The following is a 20,267-nucleotide window of genomic DNA, read 5'->3' as shown; positions in this document are numbered from 1 at the left end:
CCAAGAGCATGGAGATATACTTACAGACCTATTCTAAAAATTGAGAATTGTGACTATTTTTTAAAATGCTACAAAGAATAACAGGTTATTCTAGAAATACCAAATACACATCATCACTACTATAAGACAGCTAGGTAGCATAGTTCAGAGAAACCCATTCACCGTAATGAAGACATAACAGAGAAATAGTTTTCCTAAATATCAGCTACAAATAATAACCACAGGACTGGCTATATTGCTGCCCAAAATTAAATGTACTAGAAACAACTAAATATCTAAGTTATTAAGTACATCTTTAAAGAATACAACTATAATTTATTCCTGCAAAAAAACTACTGACGTGCTAAATGGATCTTAACTTTTGAAAGACTAAAAAGTAACTCCAGTGAGGTTTGGGGGTTCCAAGACTCACTCTTGGAATTTTATTACTACCAAACCCATAATATTTCAGTATATACTTAATAAATGAAATAAATTGTCTAAAAAAAGGGATATGGTTCCTTTAGGGCATAGACTGCCCCCCCACTCCCGTCCCCACTTCAGCCATAAAATTCTGGAATTCTGTTTCCATTGTGAAACTTCATGGGCTTAATACAGACATTCTGTAGACAATTTTGATAAATGCTCTAAATCTTTAATAGACTACTAGATTTATGCAAAACACAAGAAACACATAATAATTGCTATTAAAACTGCTATTCAGAATATTCAGAAACTACCAACTCACTTTGGAAACAAATTAACCAATAACTAGCGACAATTTTCCCTCATTTAAGAACCCAAAGAATCCAAGTCCAATTAAACCATGTTGAGAGCAAAGCACTATTTTTGTTTAATTCTAGCATTTAATATATTTTAAAAGCCTTTATATTTGTTCAGTCTTGCAATTTAGGTAACAGTCTTTTTTTTTTTTTTTTAATCAAAAAAGAAACCATTAGGGGCGCCTGGGTGGCTCAGTCGTTAAGCGTCTGCCTTTAGTTCAGGGCGTGGTCCCGGCATTCTGGGATCGAGCCCTGCTCCTCCGCTGGGAGCCTGCTTCTTCCTCTCCCACTCCCCCTGCTTGTGTTCCCTCTCTCGCTGGCTCTCTCTCTCTCTGTCAAATAAATAAAATCTTAAAAAAAAAAAAAAAAAAAGAAACCATTAAATTAAAAAGAAAAAATAAACTAAAAAAAAAAAAGAAACCAGAACTCTAAGTTCTTCATACACCAAAAGTATATAGCCCAAATCCATTCTCTTCTTTTCTATTTTCTCAGATACCACCTAGTTACAGTAACCAACGCTTCCCCTAAATGCCTCCCAACCCACCTCTCTCTAGGTTTACTCTTGTCCTCCTACAATCCTTTGTCTACACAAGCAGAACATTTTGTGCAAAATGTACACAAGATCATGTCACTTGTCATCTTAAAACTCTCCCACCACAAATAATGAAATTCAAACCCCTTAAAAGATTAAGCGTGACTTGCTAGCTCTCATACCACGCTCTAGCTGTACTAGCCTTCTTTTTGTTCCTCAAACTCACTGCCCTCACACACCTGCTGCTCCCTTTGCTGGAAATGCCTTCCACTCCCTCATTTCCCCAGACTCTCCAGGTGGCTTGCTCCTTTTCAGGATTCAGGCCTTGTCTCCAGTGTAGGGTCATCAGACTTAGCATATAAAAACTGGGTGAATACTCGTAACAAACAAATTTTTTTTCACTGTTTATCTGAAATTCTAACTGGGGCATCCTGCTCCAGTGTCATCTCTTCAGAAGTTTTCCCTATTATCATCAGATCTGAAGAATCTGCTCTATCATAATCCTATTTTCTTCACGGTATCTGTCAATCTCCAGAAATTACCTAGTTCACTTCTCTGGTTTACCCATTTATTGTCATTTTCTACCTCCATCCTATAACATGTATTTCACTTCTCTCCTCTTCTAACCCTCATGCCAAACCTCTATCCCATGCTAGCACCACAAAAACAGGGTCTTTTCTTGTTTTGAACGGTTTCCCGAATCTAACACAGCATCTAGTACAAAGTAAGCACTCATAAAACATCTACTGAATGAAAGCATGCTCTAAATTTACTCGCTTTCTAAGCTGTTTAGAATTATTTCTTTCTAATTCCATCCCTGTGAAATAATTTTGAAGTTCTAGAAGGAAAATTAGACACGGTTTCTAATGCAAGCTAGTGATCTGTATTACTGTTGTACCACAAAACAAGACAAATAAGAGCTGTTCACAATGATTTGTACATGACCAAAAATAACTCTATAAATATAGAAACATTATTAAAGGTATGCTTATAGAACACAAACTTTATAAAGATGTAAAATCCACTGTACCGTCTTAATAGAACTCCTTTGTTTTTCTTCCCAAACACCACTGCTTAACTCGAGTGTACAATGAATATTTGCCTCTCTGTCATAGGATCCAAAAATGAGTAACCTGCAGTATAAAGATAAAACAAGGAGACTATTACACCAGTTATACGCAACAAAATTTTTCTCTGATTATACAAGAAATAATAAATTACTCCATTACTATTTATAATTTTGGTAACAGAAAAAAAAAATTAAGTCAAACACTTAGTACACCCTCTAGTGGAAAAGTGAAGTAAAGCTAAAATCAGGTGAAATTCCAGGACAAGCTGTTTCTTAGCAGCTAAACCAAACAGAAAGTAGTATGTATTCATGAGGTAAACAAACTGATCAGGCATCTATACATAGTAGCAAAAGTTATAGATCTTCAAATAAGACTGTTGAATTTAAAAAATAAGTTGCAGAGTGATACACATAGGATCATACCACCTGTATAAAAATCACACACACACAAATTAGTACAATATAGTTGCTTATGAACACACCCACACACTTCTCTATCTAACAGTGTGACTTTAGGCAAATTATTTAACTTCTCAAAACCCATGTCTTTCTCTGAAAAATTCAGGGCAAGAATGATACCACTTAGAGCTGTTGTAAGAACAAAAGAAGACAATGCATACAAGGCATTTAGTATAGCACCTAGCAAACACTAAGTGTTCCATATGTGTTTGCTATTTCTATTATCTTGAAAACTGTCAAGGAATAACTGCATCACCTAATTTTACTGCTTAATATTCAGATCTAAAAAGGAAATCTCAGGCCCATTCTTGAGCTGATATAAAGCAGTTTTATTATTGAAGGAAAAAAATATTACCCACATGTCTAGCTTCCATACACCTGTCTGCTAAATCAGAACGTAAGTATACCAACGTATTTCAGGAGTAAGCTTGAGACTAGCTTTAGCGTTCATCAACATTTTGACTGTTACTCTATTACTTTATGTCTACACAAAGATCATGGGGGTAGAAGTGAGATTTTAAAAAAAGGTAGATAAAACATATTAGAGTAATATGAGAAAACTGTGTCCTAAAGGTTGGAGACTGCTAGCAAATCGCATCCATATTTCACAAACTGGCTTCATAAACTAAAAACCTGAATAAGACCAAAAACACAACCAGCCCTAAATTTTAATAGTTTTTATTTTTTTTATTTTTAATTTTTTAAAATTTTATATATATATATATATAATTTTAAGATTTTATTTATTTATTTGACAGAGACAGCCAGTGAGAGAGGGAACACAAGCAGGGGGAGTGGGAGAGGAAGAAGCAGGCTCCCAGCAGAGAAACCTGATGTGGGGCTCGATCCCAGAACACTGGGATCACGCCCTGAGCCAAAGGCAGACGCTTAATGACTGCACCACCCAGGTGCCCCTAAATTTAAATAGTTTTTAATCTTAAAAGGAAATTTAAACTTTGGGCTTAACAGTCTACTGTCAAAAAATTAAGAAGATTCATAATTATAAAATACTAAGTTGAGAAAAATGAGAATTTTCATTCATCAAGCTCTGCTGCCACCATCTGTTCAAAAGAGTGAACTACCTACAGGCCTTCACTATCATGCACAGAAGGCTATGCACCAGCTAACGCTCCCAAATTCCCAAAAGATATTAATCTTCAGGATTCAGGAATGACAAAGCACATTTATCAGAATTCCTCCCTGAAGCCATAACACTTTTCTCATATTTTTATAACACCTTTTTAACGTTTTTTAAAAAGAATACCACAAAACTGAACAATGATTAACTCAAAATGAGTCACAGACCTAAATGTAAGAGAAGAAAACATAAAGTCACATCTTTGTGACCCTGACTTAGGTGATGATTTCTTAAGATAGGACACCAAAAGTACAAGTACCAAAGGGAAAAAAAATAAATGGGACTTCAACAAAATTAAAATTTTTGTGCTTCAAAGTACATCACCAAGTAAGTGAAAAGACAATTCACAGAATGGAAGAAAATATTTGCAAGTTAGGTATCCCCTAAGGGTCTAGTATAACTCAATTTAAAATTGGACATTTTTCCACATAAGATATGCAAATATCCAATAAGCATATGAAAATAGGCTCAACATCATCAGCCATCAGGGAAATGAAAATCAAAACCACAACGAGATGCTACTTCACACTCACTAAATCGCTAATCAAAAAAGGAGACAAGTACTGGTGAGGATGCAGAGGAACGAATACTTGTACTTTGCTGGAGGGAAGTAAAATGGTGCAGCCACTTTGAAAAATAGTTTGGCAGTTCCTTAAAGTGAGCATATGATGCAGCACACCCATTCCTGGTATATAACCAAGAGAAGCGAAAGCATACATTCATGGAAAAACTTAACCTGCATGTTCATAGCAGCATTATTTTTAATAGCCAAAACGTGAGAAACCACATGCCCATCATCTGTTGAAGAGGTAAATAAAATGTGGAATATACATATGATGGAATATTATTTGGCAATAAGAGGAAATGAATTAATGATATATGCTACAATATGAATGAACCTCAAAAACATACTAAGTGAAAGAAGCCGGTCACAAAAGACCACATACTGTATGAATCCACATTTATATGAAAGGTTTGGAGTAAGCAAATTTATAGAGACAGAAAGTAGATAGTGGTTACTTAGGGCTAGGGAGGAGGACTAGGGGGAATAGGGATTTGACTGTTAATGGGTATGGGGTTTCTTTAGGAGGGACAGAAATGTTCTAAAATTAGATTGTGATGATGGTTGCATAAACCCCGTGAATATACTAAAACACAACGAATCGTACACTTTACATGGATGAATTGTATATGGTATGTGAATTATACCTCAATAAAGATGATTTTAAAAAAAAGAATGATCATGACAAGGAACAGTAATGATTATTAGGGTTACACTAAAACTTTTAAACATTTTAACATTTGTTACAAAAAGATATGATAATAAATACTTGGTTTATCATTACCATGAATCAATATTGTGACAAGGTTCATATTTCAATAAAACGTAAGCATGATTTTTATCTGGTATTTGATAACGGAAAACATTAAAAGGGTACCTTGAAACAAAATAAATTCCAAATGAAAATCATTTAAAATACTAAAACACCACAAATATTTAACATTTAATAGTTATTCTTAACAATGAAATTTTGAAGTACACAAAGCATTAGTTGGCCTGATAAACCAGATCCCAGACACAGAAAACTTTCATTTTGCATTGCTAACAACTGGTCCAACTGTTAAAAGTATTTTAAAAAACACCTCCAGATTGGATGTTAGGGTTCATTTTGCTTCAGATAACTTTATTTCTTTTTTTAATAATGAAGATATTTTGCTTGATTGTCCAGAATTTGGTTTTACCACTGAAATAGATACTGCTTTTATTAATTCTGATTTTAGATCAACTTCTGATTCTATGTCAGAGTATCCCACAACATTCACATCTTCTCTTTACGTTTCTTCCATTAAAGCACTTACAAAGAACTGTAGCCTATAGTGAATATTCAAATAGTAGAAAAAGCCAGCAAACGTTATTAGTACTCTAACAAAGAAACTTTAGTTTCTCTCAGAAAAGTTAACACAACACAGAAGCATGTGTCATACTGCCAACTTAAGGATTTACTTTGCTTAGAAAACTTATTTCTTGGGGGAAAAAAAGTAGTATTTCCTAGGGTTTATATAGAGTATACTATGTATGTGAATTTATTAATATTTATTTTGTTTGCAAGAATGACTACCAATTAGCAGACAGGGCATAAGCTACACCCAAAGACGGACTGCTCAGACCACGACCGTTCCCCTCTATAAACTCCGTATCTGGCCCTCAGGACACACTTCCTACGTCAGTGTTTCCCGTGCCTGCTTTTGATGTGTAGTCAGTGGATTCCTTCACCTAGTAATGCCTATGTTGAATGTTAAGCTTTAATTCTCACAGAAGAATTGTAACATTTCCCCCACATTTTCTTGATTTCTTGACTGGTATCTCCTGAGATTTGGAAAAACATGTAAATTTCTGGAGAAATGCCAGGAAGAATTTCCTACCAGAAACACAAGCACCAGCTAGTTAGGTGAACTTAAAAGGAATTTGCTTTAGTTTAGGCAGAACACTTAAAACAAGAATCAATTTTCATCCTGCATCTCTAATCACTTACAATTCAATCTTGAGTTGTTAAACAAAGGCTTTCCATTCAGATTATATAAGCACCAGAAATACATGGTTACAATCACTGGCTAATGTATATTTTGAGTCAAATGAACACTTAATATATGCTGAATAAGCAAGAAATGATAGAAAAATTTTTTACTATACTACTTTGAAAGGGGGAAGAGTCCATACTGCTGAACAAAATGACAAAGGAAATTACCTTTAGACCCCTCTGTCTCCTGAAAGAGATGTATTAGTTCTATGAAAGTTCTTTCCAAGTTCAAAAGGTTAATTTTTTTAAAGGCAAAAATATATTGAAACTTCATGTTAAACATAAACACAAACACCACCTATCAAGAAAGAGACAGAATTTATATGACTCAAGACAAAACCACTGAGAAAAGGAAAGTAATTCCCAATGTGCCCTTCTCTAAGAATCTTAGGGCTCCTGGGTGGCTCAGGTCGTCGGCTCAGGTCATGGCCGTCGGCTCAGGTCATGGTCCCAGAGTCCTGGGATCGAGCCCCGCATTGGGCTCCCTGCTCAGTGGAGAGCCTGCTTCTCCCTCTCCCTCTGCTGCTCCCCCTATTGTGTGCTCTTCCTCTCTCTGTCAAATAAATAAATGAAACCTTAAAAATAAAATCTCATTTTATACCAAAAAGGAAAAATAAAAGTTCTTTTTTTTTTTTTTAATGATTTGAAAGGAGTCTTACACCTGCAGGGAGTCAAATTTTATCAACTCACAGGTTATGAAAAGAATCAAACATGGCTAACCTCCTCCTATATGTGCTTAGGGCCTATACTACCCCCTCCTTTCCTGTGAAACCATATTACTCAGAACTCAACTCTCTTGTCTATGACAAAGACTTCCAAACCTAATGTTCAGTCCTTGTCGTCTTCCTGCTTTGCTTTTTTTTTTTAAGATTTATTTATTTTGAGAGAGAGAGAGAGGATGTGCAAGTGGAAGGAGAGGGAGAGAGAGAGAATCCCAAGCAGACTCCACGCTGAGCACAGAGTCCAACCCAGGGCTGGATCTCTTGACCCCGAGATCACGACCTGAACTGAAATCAAGAGCTGGAAGCTCAACTGACTGAGTCACCCAGGCACCCTTCTCCTGCTTTGCTTCTAAAACCCCAAGTTTACAGAATACTTGCATAGGGAAAATCTAACCACACCCTGCTACTAAAGACATATAAAATCACATTCATCCCCCTCTGAAAAAGGCACCTCTATTTCTCCCACTAGTCCTGAAAGGCAGTAGCTGTGTCTTGCTCTTTATAACCTCTAAATATCTAGAAAAATAATCAATACGTGATGACCAGATCAAAGTCAATTTTACCATTCTATTCAACTCAAACCTTTAACAGTCATTTGCCTCCTTTAACAGTCATTTTCCTCCCCCACCTATACCCATCCACATATTCAGCCACTCAGGAAACCCTGTCCTAGTTATCCTATTTGTCCCTTTCTTTCTGTCCCTACTGATCCGTATCTTTTAAGTGCTTACCTCTTCACCTTTACCCTGTTTAACACCTCTTAATTAGGCTCTAGGTCTTTATTCTTTCTCTCTATGCAATCTACCTTATAAATAGCAATCTTCTTAAAACAAGTGTTTCTTAATGTCACCTTCAGATACCTTTAATAACTTCTCTCTGATTAAAGGATAACTATCTTGGACTTCCTCTGCTAGCAAATTTGGCCCTGATTTTTCATATAAACATCTATATTTCACTCAGGTCCCTGAAAATACAAATTTTCACTTTTGTCTTATTGGCTCTTTTCCCAATCACCTACATGATTTTATTTTATTTTATTTTTGTGTTCAAAATTTTTATTTAAATTATTATTATTTTTTTTTTTAAGATTTTATTTATTTGACAGAGAGAGAGACAGCCAGAGAGAAAGGGAACACCAGCAGGGGGAGTGGGAGAGGAAGAAGCAGGCTCCCAAGCAGAGCAGGGAGCCCGATATGGGGCTCAATCCCATGACCCTGGGATCACACCCCAAGCCGAAAGCAGATGCTTAACGACTGAGCCACCCAGGTGCCCCTAAAATTTTTATTTAAATTCTAGTTATTTAATGCATAGTGTAATATTGGTTTCAGGAGTAGAATTTAGTGATTCATCACTTACATATAACACCCAGTGCTCATCATAGCAAGTGCCCTCCTTAAAACCCATCACCTGTTTAACCCATCCCCCACCTCCCTTAGTCCATCAACCCTCAGTTGTTCTCGATAGTTACAAGTCTCTTATGGTTTGCTTCCTCTTTCTCCCCCTTCCATATGTTCATCTATTTTGTTTCTTAAATTCTACATGAGTGAAATCATACCATATTTGTCTTTCTCTGACTTACTTTGCTTAGCATAATATACTCTAGCTTCATCCATCTCATTGCAAACGGCAAGATTTCAATTCTTTTTGATGGCTGAGTAATACTGCATTGTGTGTGTGTGTGTGTGTGTGTGAATACACCCCCCCCCCATCTTCTTTATCCGTTCATCAGTTGATGGATATTTGGCCTCTCTCCGTAGTTTGGCTACGGTCGTAACGTTGCTATAAACATAGGGGTGCAGGTACCCCTTAAAATCTGCATTTTTGTATCCTTTGGGTAAATATCTAGTAGTGCAATTGCTGGGTCATAGGGTAGTTCTATTTTTTTTTTAACTATTTAATTTTAAAATATTAATTTTGAGGAACCTCCATTCTGTTTTCCAGACTGGCTGCACTAGTTAGCATTCCCAAAAACAGTGTAAGAGGGTTCCCCTTTCTCTGCATCCTCGCCAACATCTGTTGTTTCTTGTGTTGTTAATTTTAGCCATTCTGACAGGTGTGAGGTGGTAGCTCATTTTGGTTTTGATTTGTATCTCCCTGATGATGAATGATGTTGAGCATCTTTTCATATTTGTTAGCCATCTAGATGTTTTCTTTGGAAAAAAATCTATTCATGTCTTCTGCCCATTTCTTAATTGGATTACTTTTATTTCTTGGGTATTGAGTTTGATACACTCTTTACAGATTTTTGATACTACCCCTTATCAGACAGGTCATTTGCAAATATCCTCTACCATTCCTCTGGCAGCCTTTTAGTTTTGTTGATTGTTTCCTTGGATGTGCAGAAGCTTTTTACCTTGATGAAGTCCCAATAGTTCATTTTTGCTTTTGTTTCCCTGGCCTCCAGAGATGTGTCTAGTAAGAAGTTGTTATGGCTGAGGTCAAGAAGGTTGTTGCCTGTGTTCTCCTATAGGATTTTGATGGTTTCCTGTCTCACATTTAGGTCTTTCATCCATTTTGAATTTATTTCTGTGTATGGTATAAGAAAGTGGTCCAGTTTCGTTCTTCTGCATGTTGCTGTCCAGTTTTCCCAACACCATTTGTTGAAGAGACTTTTTTCCATTGGATATCCTTTCCTGCTTTGTTGAAGATTAGCTGACCATATAGTTGTGGGTTTGTTTCTGGGTTTTATATTCTGTTCCACTGATATATGCATCTGTTTTTTGCCAGTACCATACTGTCTTCATGACTACAGCTTTGGAATATAGCTAGCTTGAAGCTCAGAATTGTGATGCCTCCAACTTTGCTTTTCTTTCTCAGGACTGCTTTGGCTATTCAGGGTCTTTTGTAGTTTCAAACAAATTTTAGGACTGTTTGTTCTAGCTCTGTGAAAAATGCTGGTGGTATTTTGATAGGGATTGCATTAAATGTATAGATTGCTTGGGCTAGTGCAGACATTTTAATGTTTGTTCCTCCAATCCATCGGCATGGAACTTTTTCCCATTTTCTGGTGTCTTCTTCAATTTCTTTCGTAAGTGTTTTATGGTTTTCAGAGTACAGATCTTTTACCTCTTCGGTTAGGCTTATTCCTAGGTATCGCATTGTTTTTGGTGCAATTGTAAATGGGACTGGTTCCTTGATTTCTTTTTCTGCTGCTTCATTATTGGTGTATAGAAATGCAACTCATGGGGCACCTGGGTGGCACAGCGGTTAAGCGCCTGCCTTCGGCTCAGGGCGTGATCCCAGCGTTATGGGATCGAGCCCCACATCAGGCTCCTCTGCTGGGAGCCTGCTCTTCCTCTCCCACTCCCCCTGCTTGTGTTCCCTCTCTCGCTGGCTGTCTCTATCTCTGTCAAATAAATAAATAAAAGCTTTAAAAAAAATGCAACTCATTTCTATATATTGATTTTATATCCTATGACTTCGCTGAATTCACATATTAGTTCTAGCATTTTTTTTTTTTTTTTGTGGAATCTTTTGGGTTTTCTACATACAGTATCATTGTCATGTGCAAATATTGAAAGTCTGACTTCTTCCTTGCTGATTTGGATGCCTTTTCTTTTTGTCGTTGTTGTTGTCTGACTGCTGACGCTAAAGACATCTAGTGCTATGTTAAATAATAATGGAATCACCTACACTATCTTATTGGCTTTTTCTAAAATTTACCATCCATCTGTCTACCTGTCTTGGAAGACAGACCTCACATCCATGAGGTTTTCCATAGCAGCTTCAACACCAGAGTATTTTTTCCTTGCACTAAATTTCTATAGTATTTATTCTCTCAGTCTCATTTCAAATCAGACAGCCTTGTGTAGTTGGCTTGTTTATACATCTGTTTTTGTCTGTTAGCCCCAACTACATTCTAAGTTTCTAGAGCACAGGCACTGGACTTCCCACTTTTCTGTATTCACCACACTATTTACACAAAAGTGATGGCAGTAGTGATAGAAGAACTGGGAGCAGTGGTGGCAGCTAACAATTAGCATGGGGGCAGTTCTAAGAGCTTCTACGTTTATTATCCTACTCAATTTTTACAATTACTCTATGTGACAGGTACTATTATTACCCTGATATACAGATTAAAAACTTAAGGCACAGAGAGGTATGGGTAATTTACCCAAGATCACACAGCTAGTGAATGAAGGTCTGGGCTACATAAATTGAGATGAATGAATTCAAGAAGTTTTCACGGAAAAAGGGGGGAAAGAGGTTGTTATCTTTTGGTTAAAATCATCAATCCTATCTACAAATAAAAAACATAAGAAGTACTGATTGGCAGTTATGGCATAATGGTGTAAAGAAAGGGAAAATTCAAAGCTATAACATTCTTTTAAATTTTATGTTCTGGCCACAGCTCATTTTATAGTTCACTCTTGTTGAAGGTATCATATATAAGTAAACAGCACACTAACATCACATTTAAAACATTTTGGAATCTGGCATTTTAAAACAGAGCTGTGGTTTTATGTCAGCTAATTACTATTTAATTTTCTTAAATTCGTTTACAACTCAGACATCAGAGGAATTAAAGCAGCTGTTTTGCTATATGTAATAGCAGTGGATATATGCAATTACAAAAGAAACAATACTCTTTTCCAACACAATAACCTTAGAGAAGAGGAGGTGGGGGAAGAAAAGAGAAACCCAGGACAGATGAATTCCAAATTTGGAATCTTCTGAAAAGTCTGCTTCTAGTCGAAAGCAACCTAATTATAGGGAGGGTTATTTAACTACAGCCTAGAGAAATGTATAGAAACTAATATCTTTTTTTTTTTCTTAGAGGAACTTCAGCAGCTAATAAATACAGGTGTAGTCTCAAGATCTCTACAGGAATTCAGTTCATTTGGTGGGGTCATATCAAATTCAGTTACAGACCTTTATAGTTACAGATGTATATAACTTTAAAGACCTGAAGGAATAATATTCAGCAACAATTCCAAGTAATTCCTCCCATTTTTTAACATCATTCACACAAATTTAAATGTCTCATATTTGAGCTAATTTCCTCTGATCTCTTCTTCCATGAAGGAAAGACTTCAGCCTTCATCTAAATGATACTTTATTATTGGTACACAAGATCTGTTCCAAGATCCTCCTGAAAAGGTAACATTTAAAAAATTATGACTTGCCCTCAAATAGGTAAAAAATTCCCCAAATTTGAATATTTCTAACATAAAATGAAAAATTTTAGGACCATATTCTTCCTTGATAAATTTTTTTTAAAGGATATAAAGATAACAGAATGAGGGATTTTGGAGTCTAACAAACCTAGATTAAAATTCTAGATAGGACGTCTTGGACAAGTAACCTACAGATCTCAATTCATCATCTACAAAATAGATAAAATACTATTGATTTTGTAAAGATATTCTGAGAGCTGGAAATAAGGAATGCAAAATGTCTACTGTATATTATATATTGCAGGTAATAAATGCTATTAATAATATAAGTATTTGCAGAATCATGCTCCCAAATATCTTCAAATTAAGCTAGGTATTTTCCCTTTTTAAAAAAGATAAAATATCAAACATTAAAGTAAATACTGATAATATAACAACACCCACTTATCAACTACTCAGAGGAAAAAAAAGTTAAGGTTTAGCCTTATTTGCTTCAGAAAATTTTTTTAAAAAACAGTTACCACTAGAATAAAAAATAACCAAGTGAGCAGAATCAAATAATACATAACCTAAATGAAGGGTTCACAAACCAATGCAAAGTAGAAATTATTTTGTGGTTGTAACTTCTAAAACAGCTTGTCTTGTAAATGAATTTCAAAATCCATGAGGTTAACAGGCTTCTCTACAGAAGAACTAAACATTTTCCTATATAACATGGACATAGTGCTATTAAAGGATTAATTCCTTCTATCAAAATGTCACCTGGAAGCTGCCTCCCCTAATATAGGCATATCTCCTTTTACTGTGCTTCACTTTACCATGCTTCAAAGATACTGTGCTTTTTACAAATTGAAGGTCTGCATCAAGTCTAAATTCTAAAAATATTTGATTCACAAAACAGGAAGAACAGAAAGAAGGGACAGAGGAGCAAAAAACCAAACCAAACCAAACAGATGAGACAAAAAATAAATGGCAGAAGGACAGACCTAAATAGAACTTAATCATTACATTAAATGTAAATGAACTAAACACGCCAAAGAAAAGGCAGAGATTGTTAGACTATACACAAAAGAACCAACTGTTTATATTCAAATATAAAACACAAAAAGACTGAAAGTAAAATATTGTAGAAAAAAACATAGAAACCGTACAAACAATAAACATAAGAAAACTGTAGCAGCTTTATCAATTTAGACAAAATAAATATCAAGACAAGAAATATTATGAGACCAAAAAAGGACCCTTCATAATGGTAAAAGGGTCAATACATCAAGAAGAAATATGCACCTAATAAAACTACAAAAAAGAGATAAATTCCTAGTCTTGCTTGAAGATTTAAACACACTTTCACTCAGTAATTGACAGAAGTAGATGAAAAAAATCAGTAAAGATACAGAAGATCTGAATGACTGTACAGGCAGTCCTTACTTTGAGTCACTCCATATGAGAACTCCGTCCCTGCTTTGCAGTGTTCTGATATGCAGGGTTTTGGTTAACATAGTTCCATGCAGAGTAAGGACTGTCTGTATATGTTTTGGTACAGTTTTTGGTTTTGGTTTTGGAAGTATGTTAATGCCCCACATATTAAAATAAAAACCAGTAAGGATGGAAAGGCAGGGTTGGGAAGGAGTGAAACTGAAAGCAAACAGAAAAAAATAAACCCAGCTATATTTCAAATGAGTAACATAACACACTGAGAAAAATAATCTAATTCATGATTATAGTACTTGACCGTATACCCTTAATCTTGGGTAGAGCAGGGGAGAATTGCAAATAAATCCTTAATTTCTTTTCCTAAGTATGTTTTCTCTACTTATACAGACAAAGCAATTCTGAAACTATTTGAGATGTATTACGGGATTAAGCAAATGAGTAAATTGTGATGTTACTGGGAGCCAGGGTTCAAGGGACAACAATATGAAAGCAGCAAGAACCAAGGCAAGGAACCATGCTATGAGAATGAACTGGAATTAGAAATACTGGGTCAATTCATGATTTCTAAATTATGTATATGTTGTATGTATTATATACCTATAAGTGTCTATATGCTAACTGTCCACTAATGGGGCCTATGATTATATATGAGTAGCAATCAATACACCCAATACCCAGATCTTGGTTTTTAGTATTTTCTACTAAAAGGAACCAGGGCTCTTTGGAAAAATAGCTGATTCTAGGACTGTGACAGAGAAGATACAAAATGAACCTAGAATAGCCTGTTATACCACAAAGTGATAAAGACTTAAAAAATAAATAAATAAATAAATAAGACAGATTTATGTCAGATGCAGCAGCATACAGGAGCCAGTTTGAAGAAGCTCCTAGAGGCCAAATTTGGGACAACTTAGGCACCAAAATAATTAACGACAGTAAGGAAAAAAATAGGAATCCATGCATCCATGCTGATAATAGATAATTGGGGAATAAGGGAAAACTCCTGGTAATAGAGTAGAATGTCAACTGCTGTGGTTTTCTGTCTTAACATTTGAAAAAATTTTAAATGATGATATTTTTGGAACCCAGTAAAACAAAACACTTCAGAAGCTACTGACAAAATACAGACTTTAGAACAGTGTGACTCAGTGAAGAACTGACCTTAATTAGAATCTCCTATCTATAATTAGGACAGGCTACCCTAAATATACTGCTTTAGAGTACAGAACTCTCACACAACAAAATTTCATAGGCTTTGCCTTCCCCAACTACAATCTTAGTTTGTTTAAAATGTAACTGGTTGATAAAATAAGCCAAAGAAAAGAAAATGTATCTATTACATCAATGTCTTTTAACATAAAGATGTATATGACAATTCCATCTGGAATTTGGTGCCAGAATTTCTTTTCCCCTGAAGAACATGTACAATATACCAGAAAATAAGAACTAAGTAATCCATCAAGTTTCCTTTGCTGCCAGAAAATTGGTCTTTTCTTCTCTATATGGTAATTTTTGATATAATTTATCTTCTATTTAACTGCACATGGGCATATATTTTCTCTGCAAAATACTTCAAATCCTTTAGGATGGAAATAATTTATGAGATAAACTATAAATCTAAAGATAATCTTAACAATATGATTGCAACACGAATGTGAAATTTAATCTTCTAATAGCAGTGCTATGAATACAGCAACTGAGTTCATCTATGGTTAAAAAAATCAGCTTTAGTCAATGCAAAAAAATTTCAGAATGACTGTTTTTAAAAAATTTGACAAATACAAAGTGTTAGAACTAATTCTTACAGGCAAAGTTGTGTTTCTGCCCCCAAGTATTTAATTGGGAAATTCAAAACTATATTTCAGATACTTAGAAAATAGCTTCCCTTTACACTGTGAGACCCTTTGAAAGTAATAAAATTCAAATTCCAGGGGGCACTTGGGTGGCTCAGTCAGTGAAGTGTCTGCCTTTGGCTCGGGTCATGATCTCAGGGTCCTGCGATGGAGCCCCACATCTGGCTCCCTACTCCACGGGGAGTCTGCTTCTCCCTCTCCCTCTGCCAACTCATGCTCTCTCTCAAATAAACAAAATCTTTAAAAAAAAAAAAAATTCCAGTTCTCACAACCAAATATGCAAAGAAATATACTTTTGTTTAAAGATTTGTTTTCTTCTTGATAAATACTATGATTATATTAAGGCATAATAACAGACACTACTGGTGCACCTGGGTGGCTCAGTCGGTTGAGCATCTGACTCTTGTTTTTGACTCAGGTCATGACCTCGGGGTTGGGGGATAGAGCTCTGCACTGGGCTCCTCGCTCAGCGAGTCTGCTTGTCCCTCTCCCTGTTTCTATCCTCCAACCCCTGTGACTTGTGCAATCTTTCTCAAATTGGTAAATAAAAATCTTAAAAAAAAAAAACAGAGGCTACATCTATTGAAGGCTTGCTATGCAGCAGGCACTGTGGGTTATGTACCTATCTCTGATCACAATTACCAGCAAAGCAGCAAGCATCCTTGCCCATTCTACAGATGTGCAACTTGTCTAAGGATATACAGCAATAAAAGCACACGGTTAGGATACACACACAGCACTTTCTAACTCAAATGCCAGTATTATTTCCACTTTATGTTGCCCTCAAAGCATAAAGTTTCCAGTTGTACAACTCCAATATTTCCAAAGCATAAAGTTTTTTTTTTCCCCCTACGGATACTTCTGATTTGTTTCCTCATTGGTAAAATGCATTTTAAAGCCTTACAACAGGTAAGTTTGATAAAAATCTTCATGCAGACTCTGTAAGTCTGAAACTACATCAAAATAAAGTTAAAAAAAAAAAAGTCCTCGCAACACAGGCTTTACTTCAAATTATAAAGTTTAAGAAAGCAAAAGAAATCCTCATAGAGAACTATGGTTGTCTGGGCATAATGAGTTTGATGTTCTATTTTATGGACTTGGGAAAAAATTACTACAGTTCCATTATTTTTACCAGATTCAAGGTCAAGTTCTACAAGCCTAAGAAGTAAGCATTTATAAGAATGTTAACCTAAAACTATTAACAATAGTAAATGATACATATGACATTATAACAACCTGAACATGTAGGTAGGTCTCTTTCAAGCAAGAGAAATGTGAATATTCATGTCTAATTGCTAAAAACCCAGGAAACTTTAACTCATGACAGCATGCTAATTCAAAACAACTTATCCACCTACAAATGGTCCACAGAAATGTTTTAATTTAAATGCTTATGTTCTTGGGGCGCTTTGGTGGCTCAGTGGGTTGAGCATCAGGTCATGATCTCATGGGTCATGGGATCAAACCCCAGGATTGAGCTCTGAGCTCAGCTGGAAGTCCACTTAAGATTCTCTCCCTCCGTCCCTTCCCCATGCACATGCTCTCCCTCTCTCTAAAATAAATAAATAAATCTTTAAAAAAATATTTCTGTTCTTTTAAAAATTTGATCATTCAATAATTTTATTCTATTTGCCTCAAACCTTTTCATATTACTAAATGAAGTAGTCATGGTAAAAATATCTCAAGAGTCTTAACCTTTAAGTTTCCAAAACTGAAATAAGCATTTTTTTTTGTCCTCCCTCCAAAAAAATGGCACTTATTTTTTCTTCCACTTTCTTTACAGTGTCACTTCCTTTCTGCTTTAGAGTTTATAATATATCACACAAGATAAGTTTACATTCAGGAGTAGGAAAAATTATTAAAATATAAATGCTTAGATTACAATAACATGTCCTCTTTAGTTTAAATCCTACAGACTTGGAATTTATCTGACCTGAGAGTTCTACTTCTTATACTAAGAAAAAAGTTTAGAAGAAAAACAATGTAAGTAAGATTTTAATGAGAAGAATATGAAAAGAATGTTTAGAATTCAATTCGAAGACAAAAAGTCAGGGATGAGTAGAAAACAGTAATTTATTCTTTCCTTCATAAACAATTTTAAGTAATCCTTAAACTGTGTGAAAATAACACAGCACCACAATACTAGGTAACTTTACATGGCTGGGTTTATATAGAGAGTGACTGGAAAACGCTTTAGATAGTGTGCTTCCTCCCAAGATTAAACTGTCACCTGGGGGAACGTGATGGCAATATAACCAGAGTTTACAGGAGGAACTTAAGAACAGACTATTTTCCCTGCTTTCCCCTTCAACTTCTAGAAATGTGAGAGACTTAAGAACTAGTGTCCATGCTTTCTGTATCAAATTCCTAGAAATACTGGTCCTTACTTTTTAATTTTTTGACTAGTGATACAGTAACAAAAATCAAACAATATAAAAGTTTATAGTGAAAAGTCTGCCTCTCACCTTCATCAACCATCATCAACACAGCTCCCTCTCCTATACCCCATAAGAATTTTTACTGGTTTCTTATGTGTTCTTTCAGAGATTCATTATATAGTTCTTTATTAAAACAAAGTAGGATACAAACACTCACAAACTGTAATGCTTTTCTTTGTATCAGTTATCTCCATTCAACATGACCTAAATAATGCCTAACTACACTTGCTCAGTGCCTTCATGAAGTCTTTGATTCAAGGCTGACAGCAAAGCTTTAAGCAAGCAGTATCTCAGATAAGAATGGTGAGCAAAGGTGACACCAATAAATAGCAACAACCAACAGACATATAATCAATCTATAATCCCACCAGCAACATTAAGACAAAAGAACTAGTTTTTAAAAATTCCTAGCACACTCTCAAATGAATAAATAAAATCTTACTCAACAACAACAAAACAGGGGGATGCCTGGGTGGCTCAGATGGTTAAGTGTCTGCCTTCAGCTCAGGTTATGATCTCCAGGTTCTGGGATCAAGCCCCATGTCAGGCTCCCAGCTCAGTGAGGAGTCTGCTTCTGCCTCTCCCTCTGCCTCTCCCCCTGCTTGTGCTCTGTCTCTGTCTTGCTCTCAAATGAATAATATCTTTAAAAAATAAAAATAAATAAAAATTCCTAGAACATTATCTCTTTACTACACATTATCTACATCATAGTAAACAAATGTATGCTGAATAAATGAATAATAAATATCCTTCAAGGCTATCTTTGCAGGTTTGGGGAAGGGTAGATGAGTAGGTAGATAGGGGAGAATTAAGAAATTTTGTGGCGCCTGGGTGGCACAGCCGTTGAGCGTCTGCCTTCGGCTCAGGGCGTGATCCCGGCGTTATGGGATCGAGCCCCACATCAGGCTCCTCCACTGGGAGCCTGCTTCTTCCTCTCTCACTCCCCCTGCTTGTGTTCCCTCTCTCGCTGGCTGTCTCTATCTCTGTCGAATAAATAAATAAATATTAAAAAAAAATTGCCCTTCTAATGTTTAAAAGTTGCTATGACTATTTTGGAAAAGATAATCCAATGGTATGATTGTGAATCTATAAGAAATGTGAATCTACAAGAAAATTCACTGAAAGAAAAAAAGAAACATCTGTTCAAAATTTCCTTAGACACACAGGTCACTTGAAAAATGTCCTTCCTAATGTTAATATGACAAGCCCAAATTATAAATAGATATTTAATAGTCATGCTTACATACCATATTAACTTAGCCAATTCAAATTTAAACTTGTGTAGAGCTGTGTTTTTATTGTATATGTCATTTTACTGTACAGTACGGTCCCTTTTACAAAATCTACAGCATATTCAGTCTTTGATAAAAGAATTCCTTTTTAGTCTTTCTGACATAATGATGTACAATACTGAATCACTCCAAGACAAAACAAAAAAAATGTTTAGCACATTATAGGTATACTTAAAATTAACCTATTAGCAAGGACACAAATATATTAGGTACAAAATATAACTGTGTACTCAGGCACTTGTTTTTATTATGGGCTGGAAATAAAAATAGAAGTGATAAGTACCAAATAAGCGGTACAAACAAGTGTCACAGAAATGTAGCATAAGGACAGTGTACTTATACTGAAATGATTAGGAGACACATTAAAGAGGCAGCTGTTGACGTGGGTCAAGGAAGTTTGGTTTCAAGAAGCAGAAAATGGGGTAGGGCCTTCAGCCTGGAAAACAGTGGGGAGTCAGCACAAGAAGCTTAGTATGGTAAAATACCTAAGGCAGGGAATAGTGAACTATGGTCCATGGGCCAGGTCTAGCCCCCTGCTTGTTTTTGTGCAGCCTATAAACTACCAAAGGTTTTTTCATTTTTAAATGATTGAAAAAAATTATAAGAATATTTCATGACACACAAAAATTATGAAATTTATATGTAGAGTTTTATGGGTACACAGCCATACCATGTACCATCTATGACTGCTTTCATACTATATGGCCAAGCAACAGAGACCATGTGAATCATAAAGCCTAAAATATTTACTATCTGGCCCTTGAGAAAGTTTGCCAACCTCTTCCTTTAGGAAAGCCTATGTGGCTGAGGCACTATGGGTGAGGGGCTGAGAGGAGAAAGAAGCCAGAGAGGTAAGAGGGTCATGTAAGCTAT

At 35.6% G+C, this 20,267-nt stretch overlaps 1 protein-coding gene across 1 annotated transcript in view; it reads right to left on the bottom strand.

Annotated features, from left to right (window-relative positions):
- Positions 1–20,267, bottom strand: part of PDZD8 (PDZ domain containing 8) — an 83,111-nt gene that overhangs the window by 36,367 nt on the left and 26,477 nt on the right. Inside the window, 1 exon segment of the mRNA XM_008686802.2 lies at positions 2,324–2,426. Coding sequence (XP_008685024.2) covers positions 2,324–2,426 — 103 coding nt within the window.

Source organism: Ursus maritimus, unplaced genomic scaffold (genome assembly GCF_017311325.1).
Source record: "Ursus maritimus isolate PB19 unplaced genomic scaffold, ASM1731132v1 scaffold_7, whole genome shotgun sequence".
NCBI classification, from domain to species: Eukaryota; Metazoa; Chordata; class Mammalia; order Carnivora; family Ursidae; genus Ursus; species Ursus maritimus.
This window is presented reverse-complemented; position numbering and strand designations above follow the sequence as displayed.